The sequence below is a fragment of the Osmerus eperlanus genome, chromosome 23 (assembly GCF_963692335.1).
Source record: "Osmerus eperlanus chromosome 23, fOsmEpe2.1, whole genome shotgun sequence".
Lineage (NCBI taxonomy): Eukaryota > Metazoa > Chordata > Actinopteri > Osmeriformes > Osmeridae > Osmerus > Osmerus eperlanus.
Window position 1 is genome coordinate 5,584,166 of NC_085040.1, and position 16,197 is coordinate 5,600,362.

General features: G+C 45.5%; 2 protein-coding genes across 3 annotated transcripts; both read left to right on the forward strand.

Moving 5' to 3' along the window:
- The first annotated feature begins 1,999 nt into the window (after positions 1–1,999).
- LOC134009833 (uncharacterized) lies at positions 2,000–6,401 on the forward strand. Its single transcript, XM_062449554.1, has 6 exons — positions 2,000–3,940; positions 4,151–4,314; positions 4,409–4,629; positions 4,804–4,933; positions 5,012–5,127; positions 5,325–6,401. Exons 1-6 carry the CDS (start codon positions 2,263–2,265, stop codon positions 5,797–5,799), a joined length of 2,784 nt encoding a protein of 927 aa, XP_062305538.1. The 5' UTR covers positions 2,000–2,262; the 3' UTR covers positions 5,800–6,401.
- Positions 6,402–6,601: 200 nt separating this feature from the next.
- ccdc149a (coiled-coil domain containing 149a) lies at positions 6,602–15,849 on the forward strand. 2 transcript variants are annotated; one of them, XM_062449555.1, is made up of 13 exons: positions 6,602–6,787; positions 7,584–7,745; positions 7,915–7,953; positions 8,297–8,404; positions 8,595–8,711; positions 8,958–9,130; positions 9,301–9,373; positions 9,491–9,575; positions 9,999–10,143; positions 10,386–10,462; positions 10,627–10,659; positions 13,542–13,649; positions 14,530–15,849. In XM_062449555.1, the coding sequence occupies exons 1-13, from the start codon at positions 6,737–6,739 to the stop codon at positions 15,498–15,500; spliced, it is 2,142 nt and encodes a 713-aa protein (XP_062305539.1). In that variant the 5' UTR covers positions 6,602–6,736; the 3' UTR covers positions 15,501–15,849. The 2 variants fall into 2 exon arrangements, with proteins under 2 accessions (XP_062305539.1, XP_062305540.1); XM_062449556.1 differs by lacking the exon at positions 10,627–10,659.
- Positions 15,850–16,197: the final 348 nt, after the last annotated feature.

Sequence of the window (16,197 nt, forward strand, 5' to 3'; positions counted from 1 at the left end):
GGTTATGGTCAGTGGGTCCAAGAGTTGAATTCTACAAATTGGCTACATGTAAGTGTAACAGCGGTTGTCAAGTCGCCTGTCAGTGTTACTTATTCTCGATCTCTCACACTGGGCTTCAAAGTCGGGCCCTCCGACCTATGAGCATGACTACTAACCAGCTACGCCACCAAAAAGTTATCTTTATGCTGGTGGACTGTCTTTATAATGAGGAGTGAGTTTACAATTCACCTCGGCTACATAAGCATATTATAGAATCAGCACTTAGTGGTACTGAAATAGTCACAGTGGAAAGTTCCTTATTTTGCTAAATAAATTATCTTAATTTTGCAAACCATTTATCTTTCATTGACAGGAAGGAAATAGATTTAACTGACTGATATGACAAGTCCCATCTGTCCCCTCTTAGTAACTCAAAAGAAAATGTGCAAAACGTGTGATTCATTTGACTTTGTCTGATGCACACATTTCTCATTGCTTAGGAAAGTATTAAATTGTATTTAAACATTCACAAACTCACCTAAGCAGCTTCATCAGGTATAAGGAAAGGCTTACACACACCTTACACCTTGACAGGGAGAGCCTAACCTGTCAGCTGTGTTGTTGATGCCTCAAGAGAAAAAAGGAAGTGATCCTGAGAAAAGTGGATTTTGAGAAGCATTGTTAGAATTTGTTTCTGAATAACAAATAATTTAATTAATCATTTTGTATTGTTGCCTCTTTACTAGACATTACAGCTGGAGTTGTGGTAATAAAACACTTTGGAATCAGATGGAACTCCTGTTTGCCTTAATGCTATATACATAGTGTGACTATGTAATTCAGTTTACAATCACTTTGACACTAATTTCAGAACCTTGATGTCCTTTTTCAAAACTGTAGTCACAAAACTCACCCAGGAGGAGCCCATGCAAAAGTCCGGGGGGGGGGCATGTCAAGTAAAGTTGCGTGCGAAGTAAAGTTGTCTCCAACCTTACATCATGCAATGATTGTACCCAGCTGTCAATCTAAGAACCTTTTTGTATTAAACCAATACTCAACTCAGAAGACATCTTTATGGCATTTATACAGGTGACTTGAATGAAGGAGTCTGCCTATGTTTACTTAGTTGCAAGGTGCAGCACAGAGAACACTGGCCAACACAGTATTCAAAAGGAGGGTCATGTGACTTACAATAACTCGGTTTGTGCCCATGTAGGGTGAATGCTTCTAGTTTCGTTTCCTGGCAGGTTTCCTTTTACAGTCACCTGAACACACCCTGTCCTACCTGTACTGCAGCTGTAGTTATCTCATTTTCAGAAAACCGATCAAGCTGGAGGCAAAAACCTTATATCCAGACGAAAAGTAAGTTAGTTTTCATTGCTCTAATCTGAACCACACAATTCTGAATTTATTCATAACTATCCGTCTGCCGTGAGCTGTTTGTGTGTGTGTGTGTGTGTGTGTGTGTGTGTGTGTGTGTGTGTGTGTGTGTGTGTGTGTGTAAAACAGCTGAATGCAATGTAGTTTTGAACTCGTTTTCTAGATACTAAGGTGTGGAAAGAGTACAGTAGTCTATATCAACAAATGTACATACTCAGTAGCACATCAAATGGATTATTTACACTACTGAATCACAAACCGGAAATAATTTGCTTGGCCATACTGACTGAATACACAATATGTGTTTTACTGAACAGAGCACTTAAGTTTATATCATTTATACAGGTGACTTGAATGAAGGAGCCTGCATATGTTTACTTAGTTGCAAGGTGCAGCACAGATTTTAAATTTTAGTACATGTGCTGCTACGTCTTATGCAGTGTTACATTGATCTTGTTAATATAATCCCTACTGTACATCAGAAGAATCTATACACTGCATGCTACTGAATTAATCAGTGAATGTCTTTAGACCTTTATACCTAGACCTTGTCAGAGGCATGTCACCCGACTTACTTGTCATCCATGTTTTTCTCCCACAGATAACCCACTGAAACGGTCCCATGTTTTGGCAATGGATATCAGCCAAGGGCTTTCAGTGATCCAAAGGATAACAGATCCTCTTATACGATGCATCATAGACAAAAAAAACAAGATAAAGCAAAAGATTAGAGGTCGGAACATAAATGGACTTTACCCATGCAAGGAGTGGAATGATGATGTCACCCTCTTGATTGCTGCTGTTGCAACTAGCAATGTGGAGCTCTGTTCTTTACTTTTGAAGGAGAGTGCTGACCCAAACCAAGTATCATCGAATGGGTGGACACCTCTGCATTATGCCTGTATGCAAAATGCTCCAGTGGATATAGTAGGAAGACTACTCAATGCAAAAGCCGATCCGAATGGTGTTAATGTCAATGGTCATCCTCCAATGTTTACACCACTTCATATGGCTGCAAATTATGACCGAGAGGATATTGGGAAGCTCCTCATCACCGCTGGAGCATTTGTGACAGTGTGTCATGAGACTCTTCCAAATGGTCATGTTATTAATACAAATATGACTAAGATGATACATAATTTGGCATTAGCTGGTGACTTAAGTATTGATGTTTCCAAATTAAAGCATCACTTAGCCATGGAAATAGCAGTACAACAAAAAAAAACAATAGAGGTTTTCACACTCTTCAACCAATATTTGCTTGAAGATAACCCTCAAACCCACTTGAATATGATTGATATTTTATTTGGCATAAATGGGCCTGATAATATACAGAAGGAGTACCGAGAAAAATGCATGATGTGGCTGAAAGAATCTGACAATCTAAACGTTTATATTGAGGATACAATCAAACGTTTTGACACAATTCCTAAACAACATTTAAAATTCGGTGTTGTCAGAGTTCTTGATACAGCTTTCCGCACCATGGAAGAGATTCCAGATGGTGTTGCAGTTAAGATGGTCCCAATACTTCTCAAACTTCTCTCCACAAAAATTCAACATGAGCAACTACTTGTTCTGAGAGTACTGTATGTGATCACCCAGAAGACAATGGTAAAAAAGGGCTGGGATTCATGTCTCCTTGACATGTTAGGCAAGAAAATATCCCCTTTTGTGAAGTCAGAAGACTCAGACATTAAGACACATGCCTTCTGCATATTTGCAAACCTGCGTTCATGTGAATGGGACATTTCATCATTTGGAATAAGTTCAGTGCCAAAGGAACTTCTCACATGTGCAGGAATGGTGATGGATGGAACACTTAAAGACAAACTGAAGGAGCTGTGCGAATACTTCAGCCGATCATCTGTCACAGATTCAACACACACAGGTGAAGGTTCAAATGGTCATCAACCACAACCAAAGAAGAAGAAAAAAAAGAAGAAAAAAAAGAGCAAGAAGTCAGAAATCCAGGAGAAGGATGAAGACAACACTGTCTGTTCCACCTCCTCTACTCCTGTTGAAGAGTCGGGTCTTTCAAGTCTGAGTACTGAGCCATTTCACTCCTCCGAAACACCACAACCACGGAAGTGGGTTGAAATCAGCAAACGATGGAAGCCCAAGTTGGAAAAATTAGCTCACATGGATGACAGGCAAGTCACTAAAATAGGTAACCTTACTTATGTGAATACTGGAGAATATCGCATAGCAAAAGGAAGTGATGGGACAGAGGTGTTCCTGGGCCTCAGGGAAGATGGCACAGAAGTAGCTGTTAAGAGAATGTCCAAGTCAAACTATGAAGCTCTCAAGAATGAGAAAGGATTCTTACATCTTCCACATTTGGACCATCCCTGTATTGTCAGATATGTAGACTTTGAAGATGATATAAACTTTGGTTATCTTATTCTTCAACTTTGTGAATATACCTTGGAAGAATACATCAAGAATGACATTTCAAACAAACGACCCAATGTACTGGAGAAATTTGCACATGAGTTACTATATAGTCTAGAAGTGCTTCATTGTCACTCACCACAGAATATTATACATCGGGATATAAAGCCACAGAATGTTTTGATAGGTAAGACCAAACATAATGGTTGATGATTAAATGATCTCTCTATTACATTTATTGCATACTATAAAATGAGTAACATGATAACAGTAATCTTCTCAAAGCATCTTTCTGTTTTTAAATGGAAAAACTCTAAAGAACAGTTAGCTTTTGTTCCTTGTGCTAGTACTTTTAATGTTATTCTTAATTATTTGTTTTGTACTGTTTTGTTTTTAGACATCACAGACAAAGCAAGATTGTCAGATTTTGGGATAAGTCGACGTTTACCAAAAGGACAAACAACACTTCGCACAAGCAGTGCAGGAACAAAGTGCTGGAAGGCCAGAGAAACTTTAGATGACAGCAACAACACAGCATATAAGAAGAGTACTGATATCCAGGTTGTTCCAACGTCTGTTCATTTCTTTGATATCACCTTTTCAATAAGTAGCTGTATCTTGATTGCTTGGTTTTCTTTAAATGTGTTATTTCCAGGTGGCTGGGATGTTGATATATTACATCCTGTCAGGTGGACATCACCCATTTGGAGAAGGGATTTATTGTGAGTGTAACATTCATGAAGGAAAGTACAATCTGAAGCATGTTGACGACAGGGTGGCAAAAGACCTCATTGAGTGGATGATCAATAAGGAGCCAAAGCAGCGACCCACAGTGGAAGAAGCCTTGGCACATCCCTTCTTTTGGGACAAAGACAAGTGAGCAGCACTCAAAACACATTAGTTGAGCCCAGACACAAATTTTCCATTCTTTTTAGACAATTCTTATAGCTTTTACAAATTTTCAGGAATATATATTAAGTATTTAAGTACTGTAAGTACAAATATAATATACATATATATATATATATATGTGTAAATTCTGTTCTCAAGGAGGGTAGAATACCTGAAAGAGGTCGGAAATCAGCCAGAGCCAGAGAACTGTCGTAATGCAGATCCTAAACTTCTTGAAGACATGTCCCAATGTGATAAAGTCCAGTCCTTCAGTGAGTGGAAGACTAAGGTGAGGCAAACAGCAAGTGGCTGATTATCCCAGTGTATGGACAGAAGAATAATTTGTGTCTGTTATGTTGTGTTTAAGCTGCCCACTGAGTTGGTGAAGAAGGTGGAAGAATGGCAGAAGACGAAAAAGCCGAAGCTTTACCCACAGCATATGCTGGGATTATTACGCTTCATACGTAATCTCTGGGAGCACCAGTAAGTCATATTGGAGCATTAATTCATTATATTAAATACAAGCTAAGGCATTGCTGGCGAGTTCACGCCACTGTGGGAGTGTCTTTTGGTATTGCATGGGTTCTATGTATGAATACAGTAACACATCATCTAGCACACTTGTCCCACACAACCTGCCTGTGTAACTTGATTGAGTTTTCCCCTTTGTTTGCATGCAGCATTGAAGATGCAGTCACTGTTGACCTGATCCAGATATTCCCTGATCTGTTTGGATGTGTATACATCTTTGTCAAAACACTTGATTGGAAGTCAAGACCGTCGCTAAAAAAATTTGGTAAAATAATACATTCTAGTGCCAGTGCTGCAACCAGGTCATCATCCTCTGAGTCCAAGTCGAGTTGTACAGTCCCAGTGCAGGAGTCCAAGGCTCCAGAGAAGGAGTCTGAGTTCAAGGCTCCAGAGAAGGAGTCTGGGTTTAAGGCTCCAGAGAAGGAGTTTGAGTCCAAGGCTCCTGAGAAGGAGTCTGAGTCCAAAGCTCCAGAGAAGGAGTCTGGGTTTAAGGCTCCAGAGAAGGAGTCTGAGTCCAAGGCTCCAGAGAATGAGTCCAAAGCTCCAGAGAAGGAGTCCGGGTTTAAGGCTGCAGAGAAGGAGTCTGAGTCCAAGGCTCCAGAGAAGGAGTCTCTGGAGGTTTAAGAACCCGGAGTAGTAAATGTTATATGGAACAGTGAAAACAGTGAGTGAAAAGGGTAGATTGGTATTTGGGGCCAGCTGCTGGGGCCAGCTGCTGACCCAGTGCGAAATATGTTTTGTTGCTGTTGATAATTGTCCTTGAGGGGTTTAGGTTGGTTGACGGGCAGTTCTATGGGCGTATGTGAAGCCCTCTGTGACATGCTTGCGTGTAAAAAGGGCTATAAAAATAAGTGTTGATTTGTCTACACTATGCGTAACTTCTTTAATACTCGTTCGCTGTCAAAACAGACTGTAAAAACAGCCTGTTCCTTGATGCATAGGCCTACCAATAATAATACTGTTAGAACCGTGCACTTCTTATCCTTAAGTATGTACCGCACTTGATTATTGACTATTTATGCGTCGATTTTTACAAAGGTATTTGCTAATCAAGGAGAAACAGATATTGTTCGTCAGTACAGCAGCTCCATCTCCTGGTCTATACTATAATGTACATTTAAAAAGGATATTACTAGTTTTTAGAATCACTTATGAGGTCCGTACTGAGCTACGTTTGATAGTTCTGTGTCTTATAAACTTTTACTTTTAATTCGTGGTCTCATAATTGTGTTTTTGTTACGGATAAAAAAATATTTTTGACCAAACCTTTGCAATATGATAATGAGATCAAAACACAAATAGCCTATCAGTAAGCCAATTTAGTTGAATCGCAAACCAAATAATTTTGAAGGTCACTCACTACACTTCATCATTGAAAGAAATGCTGGTAGGCAACGTTTGATGTCATTGATCCCGGACATCCCCGACGGCCCGCCCACCTGTACACGGATGAGTGACGTAACAAGTTGCAGAGGGCGGAGGACGCAAGCAGATGATTCTCACAGATGCCGACCGATTTTCACCAACTAGCTTCACATAACGTGTCGAGAAGCCAGAAATCATGAATTCTATTAAAAGGAGTGAGAGCGACTGGCAAGGACTGGTCAGCGAGGTGAGTGAGCCGCACTAAATCCCACAACGATGGCTGTCGCGCTTGCAATGAGACGATGTTCTGAGGTTTGCCATATGGGCAATAAAGCTGGACTGAAAACATATTATCCACATTATAATCACCATTATCATCATCATTCATCTGAATAATATTTTTACAATGCAAAAGTGTTTGTAGGGCACATAACATTAGAGAGGCTGAACAAGTTCATTCACAATCCCAGCAGCATAGTAGACCACCTGTTTCCAGAATCTCAAGTCGGAACCTGTGTAGGCCCTTATGGGTCTCTGCAAATATGTCAATACAGTATGACACGAAGCTTTTTTCTGTCTCATGTAGTCTTGTTATAAAGTCATTTACTCCAGTGGCTACCTTTCACAGTATTAAAAATGCTTTGAGTTTGCATGCTATAAATGTATGCATTTAATACAGTTTATGAGCTCAATTGCTAGTTATCACCTTTTATATGTTTTTGCATAAAGGAAGATATGCCTCTTCTCATTTAAGTGATCTTTTGTCTGGCCTTTGTCTTTGCTGGATAAGGTTCTCTGGGTGGTTTCTTATCACTTCTCGTGACACAGCGTGTTTGTTCTTCACCTGTGAAAAAAGCTCAGGGGGGGCTTGATCAGTCAGGTGACAGCTGGCGTTTACGTCACACCAGCTGTTTCTAACTTAAACCATGACATTTAAATGTAAACATTTGAAATACTGGGACTTCCTTTACTGGGCCTCCATTTCCTCTGGTCCTCCTCTTGGTTTTGTAAAACGACGGAATGAACAGTGTGTGTTTCCCCAGTTCCTGGTGTGCAAGCGTAAGCTGGAGAGTAAGAAGGAGGCTCTCCTCATTCTGTCTAAGGAGCTGGACACCTGCCAACAAGAGAGGGATCAGTACAGACTCATGGCCAATCAGCTGCGAGAACGCCACCAGGGACTCAAGAAGAAGTACAGAGAGCTCATCGTAAGTCAGCAGGGAAGCTTGTGCACACAAATTTATTTGGTTGTGCTTCATACTATTTTCTGTGTATTTTTGGATACTGTCTTGATGGTATATTGATTGCTACTTATTCTAACTACATTTACATGTGTTTGTAGCCAAGTATAGGGATTGACTTTGTGTTACATTTTAGGATGGAGATCCCTCTTTACCGCCTGAGAAACGCAATCAGGTAATACATTGCTACTGCACACAATCCCTGCAAATATGTTACACGTATTCAACCTGATACTTTGTGAAAGAGAAATAAATATATGTTTTTAAATCAAGGAATGGCTTGTAGAATGGCATATCTATCTTCTCCACCCGTCTCCCTACATCTCTCATTCTCTTCATCTTCTCTCTACATCCTGCCTCCCTCCATCTCTCCTCCTCTTCATCCTATCTCCGTCCACATCTTCTCCTCTCCATCCTGTCTCCTTCCATCTGACCCCCTCTCAATCCTGTCTCCTTCCATCTTTCCCCTCCCCCCCGCCATCCTCTCCCTCCATCTCTCCTCTTCCTCCTCTCTGCAGGTGAACCTGGCCCAGCTGCTGAGAGACTCTCGGGAGCGAGGGAGGAAGCTGACAGAGGAGGTGAAGGAGTTGACACAGAGATTGACCGAGGCGCAGGGGGATAACAAGGTTAGGGGTCTACACACACACACACACACACACACACACGCACACACAAACCTACACACACACGTACACACATACACACGCAGGCTATGGAAATTGAAAAAACTTCAAGTGGGAGTTTTAGTGAGCTCAGCGGGGTATGGTGGTGGGTGTTGTAGCTGTGTGGCCCCGCCCCCAGCCTGTGTGTGTTCAGCTCCTCAGAATGACCATCACCAGGCAGAGGCTAGGCGACGAGGAGGTGGGGGCGCGACACTTCCCCGCCCACGAGAGAGAGGACTTGGTTGGCCAGCTGGAGGAGGCGGGGCTACAGGTGGGAGGGGACCCTCCATTCCATCCATAAATCCATCCATTCCATCCATCCAAAAATCCATCCATTCCATCCATCCAAAAATCCATCCATTCCATCCATCCAAAAATCCATCCATTCCATCCATCCAAAAGTCCATCCATTCCATCCATCCATAAATCCATCCATTTATATAAAAAAGAGGTTTACTTCCTGTAAGTTTTCCCACAATGACCTGTGACTGATGGGATATAAAACCCGTCCCCTCAGATGGAGCAGCTGCAGAGCTCCGTCAAGGCCATGTGTGACGAGCTGCAGGACGTCAAGGCGGAGCGCGCCGCGTTCAGGGAGAAGGCGGAGCGACTCAACCTGGAGCTCAACCACGTGCTGGGCGGTCGGGACGGCCGCATCATCGACGTGGACGCCCTCTGCATGGAGAACAGGTGTGAGGGCGTCCAGCTTTTGTCCAGCACCTAGCTCATACTGTTTGATTAGACTTGCCAAACTGGCCAAACTTAACCAGGCAGCAAGTATTTCAGGACTAAGTCATTATAAAGTCTTATAAATGACATGTTTCTAGATGTTGTTGATGCTCTGTGTTTGTCTCTGTTAGATATTTGCACGAGAGGTTCAACCAAGTCCAGGAAGAAGTCAACCTGCTCAAGTCTAATATCATGAAGTACAAGGTAAACATAGTATCCTGTCCTTTACGTCCCTCTGTGTCACACAGTACCTACATCTGACTCCAAACCACGCACGTGTAAGTGGTTGAGAAATTCTGAGTATACCGTATCTGTTGACAGACGGCGTTGGAGAGACGAAGGAACTCTAAAGTGAGTGGAAAGTCTAGCAGCAGTGCCCTTACAGGAGTCCTATCTGCCAAACAAGGTAAACAGCCACACCTGGGACAAATGCTTGATGTAGTTCAGCTATCGTAGGTCCTTAACACCATTGGAGTTCCATAAGTGGGAACTTGAAGGTGCCTCACAAACAGCACCTACTCACATATATTGTAAATGATCATATGTAGTACCGTTTTTTAACTGCTTAAAGACTAGTCAGAGCATCCATTCTTCAAATGACACTCCTTTAGTCAATAACTATTTCTCTCTCCCTCTCTTTCATTCTCTCTCCCTCTCTTTCATCCCCCCCCCCTCTCTCTCTCTCTCTCTCGCTCTCTCTCTCTCTCTCTCTCTCTCTCTCTCTCTCTCTCTCTCTCTCTCTCTCTCTCTCTCTCTCTCTCTCTCTCTCTCTCTCTCTCTCTCTCTCTCTCTCCCCCCATTCCTCACCTCCCTCCCCTCCCCCTCTCAGTGCAGGAGCTGTTGGTGGAGGAGCGGGGCTGCAGTCTCCCGGCCACGCCTCAGTCCATCTGTGACCTCAAGTCCCTGGCCACGGCCCTGCTGGAGACCATCCACGAGAAGAACTTGGTGATCCAGCACCAGCGCCACACCAACAGGTGGAGCCCAGCCACACACCTGCCTTCCATCATGCCTTAGTCTGCCTTGGTCTTTACCCAAATTGATCAAGGTTCCTATGCTGGACACTTCCTCACAAAGACTGGCTAAATCTCCTTTTGTTCAGGTTTAGGTTCATGGTATCCAACCAATTATTTGAATTCATGTTGCCACACACTCAACTGTACACGCTGCTAGAGATTCACGTCACCCTCTCTTGCTGACTACCACCCTCTCTGCTTAGGATTCTGGGAAACCGAGTTGCAGAGCTGGAACGGAAGTTGAAGACTTTGGAGGTGTCTGGTTTATGGAGTCTGCCAGGTATGTGTGTTTTTGTGTGATTGGGGGATGTCCTTTGTCAAAATACCTATCTAAACCAATCAGCTGCGTTTTTAGTGGTCTTTTTCTAAATGCCTGAGCAAACAGACCAATGAGATGCTTTGTTATTAACCAGGTGTCTCTTTCCTTCCTGCACCTCCGTTCAGGCTTGACGTACCGCGTGTCATTGGGAATAGGGAGTATGTGTTCTCGATGCCTTACGTATATATCCTCCATGCCCATCTCTGTCTGTTCCTGTTCCTGTCTGGGTGTTGTGCCAGGCCACATCTGGGCAGCTTCCCAGAGAAAGGCCACGTCATGCCATCTGTCCGACGGCCATCTTGCCCTCCATCCTCACTGACCACCCCATTGTGCTCTCATATTTTCCGCTGGGATCTGCTCAGTTTTGTACAATGGTCGGTTGACTCATTGGAGAGTGAAAAGGGAACAACCTATTACGGTGGTAGTACTGCTGTACATACGATATTGGGTGGAATGGACTTTGCTTTTTCAGAGCAACTTCCTCTTTATATCCACATGCAAGGTGTGTTTATACCAGCGCTGGGTTGATTCCTTAACAACTTCAATTAAAATTTGTAACTGTTTAGAAGAGGTGTTGACCAGGCAATGACGAGCCACCCAAATGTTATGAACAGATTTGATCGTGGCCACAAGAGGGGAGTGTTGCGCTGTGTGTGGAGCACATCCAGAAGAGCAGAACTGGGTCTGGATGAAGCTTGTCTGTCATGAGACCGTCATTCTCCCCACCATAAAACTGACAAGCGTCCATTACTGAAAATGATTGCCCACATTACAAACACATTTAGGGGAATGTGCTGTTATTAGGGAATTTGTAGACGAGGCCCAAAGTGACTCACGACTCTGTCCACCACAGTCAAAAAGAAGGAGGGAGGGAGAGATTGGTGAGTCCAGAAAGCGGAAGGGGGGGGGGGGGATGTTGTTGAGATAGACAAAGGCCGGCAAAAATGGATAAGAATGAAATAAGGTTACGACTGAGAGGACACTGCGAGTGTTAGAGGTGACTGAGTTGTCTGTCAGGCAAACAAAACTCCTCGGTGCCTTTTTGAAAGACCCCTGATTGACAACGACTCCCAGAATCCACTCTTGGTCCCTGTCTATCATGGCGAACCAGCAATGGATTCTGGGAGTCGCTGTCAATCAGGCCCAGTGAAACGCATGCCCATTGTCTGTCCCGGGGAAGCAGCAGTAAAACATAGAGCCACACATGAAAGGGCAGCGGGAGCGCCGAGTGCGTTCTGCGAGCTGACGGCAGCGCTGGTGTGTGAAGGGGTGGCGGAGGAGCTCTGCTAGACGTAGCGGCAGGGCCTGAGTGATCCCAGGCTGCTGCTGCTCCTCTCTCCTGGCAGGCAGCGCCTCCCACTGGCAGGGCCTCTCCGGGACGCACACGTCTCCATGGTGTCAGACCCGCCCTGGTTGTCGACGCTGCGTGCGAGGGCGCGTCGGTCGTGTGTCTGTGCGCGTATGCGCTGGAGATGCATCTCGGGGTGGTTGAGAGTGCATGCCTGGCTGTCAGTGTTCTTAAATCCTATGTGTGTGTGTGTGTGTGTACATTTCCGTCCGTGCGAGTGAGGAGTTATAGGATGGATAGGCAGCTGTCAGGAGGGTGCAGGCACACGTCTCCGGGCCCCCCTGCTGTGCACGCCATGAGGCTGGGAGCTGCTGTGCTCCTGCTCGGCCTGCTCTGCATTCCTAATCACCAGCACCGCTTCACTGCTGGCTCAAACCCCCCCCACACACACACACACACACACACTTACACAACCAGGAACCCTCTAACGCACACACACACATGAACCCTCCAACACACACACACACACGAACCCTCTAACACATACACACACACCCAGGAACCCTCCAACACACACACCCACCCAGGGACCTTCTAACATACACACACTCCCACACACCCACCCAGGGACCCTCTAACACACACACAAGCCCACAGACACCTACAATCTATTTTATAGATATACAACCTACTACAAGTTCTCTTACAGATGCACAAGATCCTTCAAACCCCCTCAGTCTGGAGAGCAGAAGACCTGTCTGAAAGAGTGCAGAGGTAGTTTTAAAGAGACCGTAAAGACTGACTGTGACGTTAGCAGGCTTGAAGTTGGCCTCCTGACTCCAGGAGCAGTGGTGCTGGGCTGTAGTTCAAAACCAACACCCTCACCTACTGGCCACGCCCCTGAGGCTGCAGAGTGGACTCTGTCAGGTGGGCCGTAGGTGTGTCTCCTTCCCTGCTCGGAAATAATAAGGATGCGTGTCATCCAAAACGGAATCCGTTCCTAATTCTAGTGTCCTGAAAGTGATTCGGAGTAGCACCTAGCATTACCCATAACATGGGTTGATGTTCTGTCAACTGTCAATCAAAATCCCACGTCATCCATATTTACATTGACCCGTTTGTGTGGTACTGTGTGTGTGTACTGCGTGCATGCGTGTGTGGAGCCTGGTATATAGTGCATGGTCGTCTGTGAGTAGCATATGGCGTGAGCCCAGGAGGCGTGCAGCCATCACTAATGAAGACAGATGAGAGGGACTGCAGCCACTTCCTGTGAACACAGCCCTGTGTGTGTGTGTGTGCGTGAGCGCAGGCTTCTTTGGTGTGTCCATACGTGTTTCATTCCGAAACACTAAATCCATTTGAAAAGATTTTGATGTCTTCTGACTTTTTAACCTTTCAGAGCTTCATGATGAAGACTGAATTCATCTTCAGAAAAATGTATCTTACCAGATGGTGTTTATTCAATAGTAAATATTTTTTTTAGGCCAGCAAGGTTTTCATAACTGTGTAGCAGTCATTTTCAAATGGTGGCTATAGTGTTTTGGAACCATACTAACAGATCATATAGACTCCATCCCATCCAGCCTAAAGTTACACTTTTGAAAGCCTTCTTGGTGTCTCATTGTAGTCTGTTGAGAACTGTGTGTGTGTGTATGCGCTCGCACGCGTATGCATGCGTTTGCGTGAGCAGCACGGGAACTTTTTTTGAGAGGTAACTTTCCCAAATGTTCTTCTTTCGGGGAACCGCATCAGGAGGGCGTGATGTCATTACGCTGAGTGAGCATGTGGAGCTCCTAACCCCGGCCCCCCCGCCGGGCCCCCCCCGGCCCCCCGCTCAGCCGCCAGCGCCGATACACAGAGGTGAGTGTGTAATTGTGTGTAACTTTTCCCGTTCACCGACTGCGGCCCTGGCCAACCACATGAAAGCTGTAATTAGCTGGCGCACGGTCTAACCAACCGCCACCTAGACCCCTCCCACATCTTCTTCACCCGGTCCTCTTCCCCTCCTCTCGGCCGCCTGGCCTCTCATTGGTGCTGATGGATAAGTACCCATGGATCTTCAAATGCCATGGCATTTTGGAAATGCTAGCAAATTCTCGCCTTCTGACATTCAAAAAACTGTCTTTTTTTTCTTCTTCTTTTTAAGTAGAGCCCCACATAAATATGTATGCTTGGCGGGTAAAACAATGTTTTTCTCTCTCTCTCTGTGGGGGAACGGGGGTACTCTGCGTGCAGTCTTTAACCTTTTTGGCTGCACATTTGCAAATATGGGTCAGTAATCCTCTAAATGAGAGCATATTTTGGAGGGGAGGGGAACTAAGCTGTTGCCATCGTCGAGGATACGGGCCGTCACACTCCCGTCTGTGCCTGTGGTACTATTTTTAGCATGTTGCCATGGAAGCTCACCAGTCAGTCACATAAGTAATTGAAATAACTTTCCTTATTGATGCATCGGGCCTACGCCGAAGAAATGGCAAAGTCTTGTAATGCAATCCTTTGATCTTTTATTTATTTATTTAGAAGCACAGTTTACATTTAGTGTAATGATGAGAGCTGCTGTAATCTGACGCATTAGATTACAGCAATAGATTACGCAATCTAAGAGCACTCGAGCAGGCAGGATAAAAAATGGGTTGGGGTGTGTATGTGTGTCTGTGTGGGTGAGGGGGGGGCGGGCTTGTTGTTGTTGTTGCTAATCTCAACCTCTCATCTTTACCTCTTGTCTTTACTTCTCTCTCAGTCCAATCAGAGGACAGAGCCACGGGATGCTCGGGAGGGTCGCCGTGGGAACGGGATGTAGCCGGCGGTGACATCGGAGCAGATGGTGCTGGCAGTGAGGGCGCACCTGTCCCACCTGACGCCCCGGAGTCCAGCCGAGGGGCGGAGTCCAGCCGAGGGGCGGAGTCCAGCCGAGGGGCGGAGTCCAGCCGTGCCTGTGTGATTGACCGGAGGGGGGTTGAGACTTCGTTGCTCACGGAGAAGCAGGTAGCTGCAGAGCTTGCACAGGGGCGGAGTCCTGTAGAGGAGGAGGGGCATGAGGTGGAAGGAGTCATTGATGAAGATCTGGGTTCAACAGTGGAGGAGGGGGAGGAGGCGGCCCTCGCTCTGGATGATCATCTTGAGGCTACCTCAGTCAGCCTCTGGCTCACACTGGAACCAGGGGAGCCCTCCCCAGACACAGCCCTCACACTGGAACCAGCAGAGCCCTCCTCAGACACAGCCCTCACACTGGAACCAGGGGAGCCCTCCCCAGACACAGCCCTCACACTGGAACCAGGGGAGCCCTCCCCAGACACAGCCCTCACACTGGAACCAGGGGAGCCCTCCCCAGACACAGCCCTCACACTGGAACCAGGGGAGCCCTCCCCAGACACAGCCCTCACACTGGAACCAGCAGAGCCCTCCTCAGACACAGCCCTCACACTGGAACCAGCAGAGCCCTTCTCAGACACAGCCCTGACACTGGAACCAGTAGAGCCCTCCTCAGACACAACCCTCACACTGGAACCAGCAGACACAGCACTGGATCCAGCAGAGCCCTCCCCAGACATAGCCATTCTGTCCTGTCATTCCCAGGAGGAAGAGTCAGATGTCATCCCTGCAGCAGAGGCCTCCGCCTCCATAATCAAGCTTGCAGATGTGAACAGCACAGCGGGGTGGGACCTTTATTGTCACTCGGGACAAAGTTTCCATAGCGACAGTATGGCGTAGTCGGTAACCCCAAGAGCTGGATAGGAGAGAGGCACTTGCTGACCGATGGTTGCACTGGTGTTATCTAGAAACATTCTGACAATACATCCATAGACTACTTCAGAACTCCTGGCAATTCTCTTCCAGGCGTAAAGATGCCTTTTCAGAGTACTGTTCATTTGCCTGTAAGTTTAATTAACCATTAGGCACCAGACATAATTATATGATCACTCTGTTGACCTTGTTGTGTATGTGTGCATTCTAACAGTCAGTAATGGACCAAATTCTTTGGAATGGAAAGTAGATATTACCTTGTGACTGCATGTGCCTTATACACAGAAATAAACACCCTGATGTGATTCTAAATGATTTTCAATTTAGAACTGATATGGATGATGACTGATTAGTCAGCAAAAACATGTCTTAACACTGGCTTCTAATCTTTCCCAAACAGTTCCGTAAGTAAAACCAGTGCCACCTCCCTCCCACACACCACACAAACAAACACACACACAGGTTTGTGTTGAGGCCAAAGTCTCGCCCCCGCTGCAGTTTTGCGTGTCTGCTGTGTGCCCTCTCCTTCTAAGACCCAGGTGACAGCTGGCCTCTCCAGGATAACACACCATCAAAGCCAGAATTCTCTAACTGCTTATTCTGCAGAACGCCGCTCGCTATTTTTAATCTTTGACACAAAATGGAGGGGAAAAACAACAACCCA

Coding starts and splice junctions, on each gene's coding strand:
- ccdc149a (XM_062449555.1), top strand. CDS start 6,737: ATGAATTCTATTAAAAGGAGTGAGAGCGACTGGCAAGGACTGGTCAGC. Junction 6,788..7,583: donor GGCAAGGACTGGTCAGCGAG/GTGAGTGAGCCG, acceptor GTGTTTCCCCAG/TTCCTGGTGTGCAAGCGTAA. Junction 10,144..10,385: donor CACCAGCGCCACACCAACAG/GTGGAGCCCAGC, acceptor CTCTCTGCTTAG/GATTCTGGGAAACCGAGTTG.
- LOC134009833 (XM_062449554.1), top strand. CDS start 2,263: ATGCAAAATGCTCCAGTGGATATAGTAGGAAGACTACTCAATGCAAAA. Junction 4,315..4,408: donor AGAAGAGTACTGATATCCAG/GTTGTTCCAACG, acceptor TGTTATTTCCAG/GTGGCTGGGATGTTGATATA. Junction 5,128..5,324: donor CGTAATCTCTGGGAGCACCA/GTAAGTCATATT, acceptor GTTTGCATGCAG/CATTGAAGATGCAGTCACTG.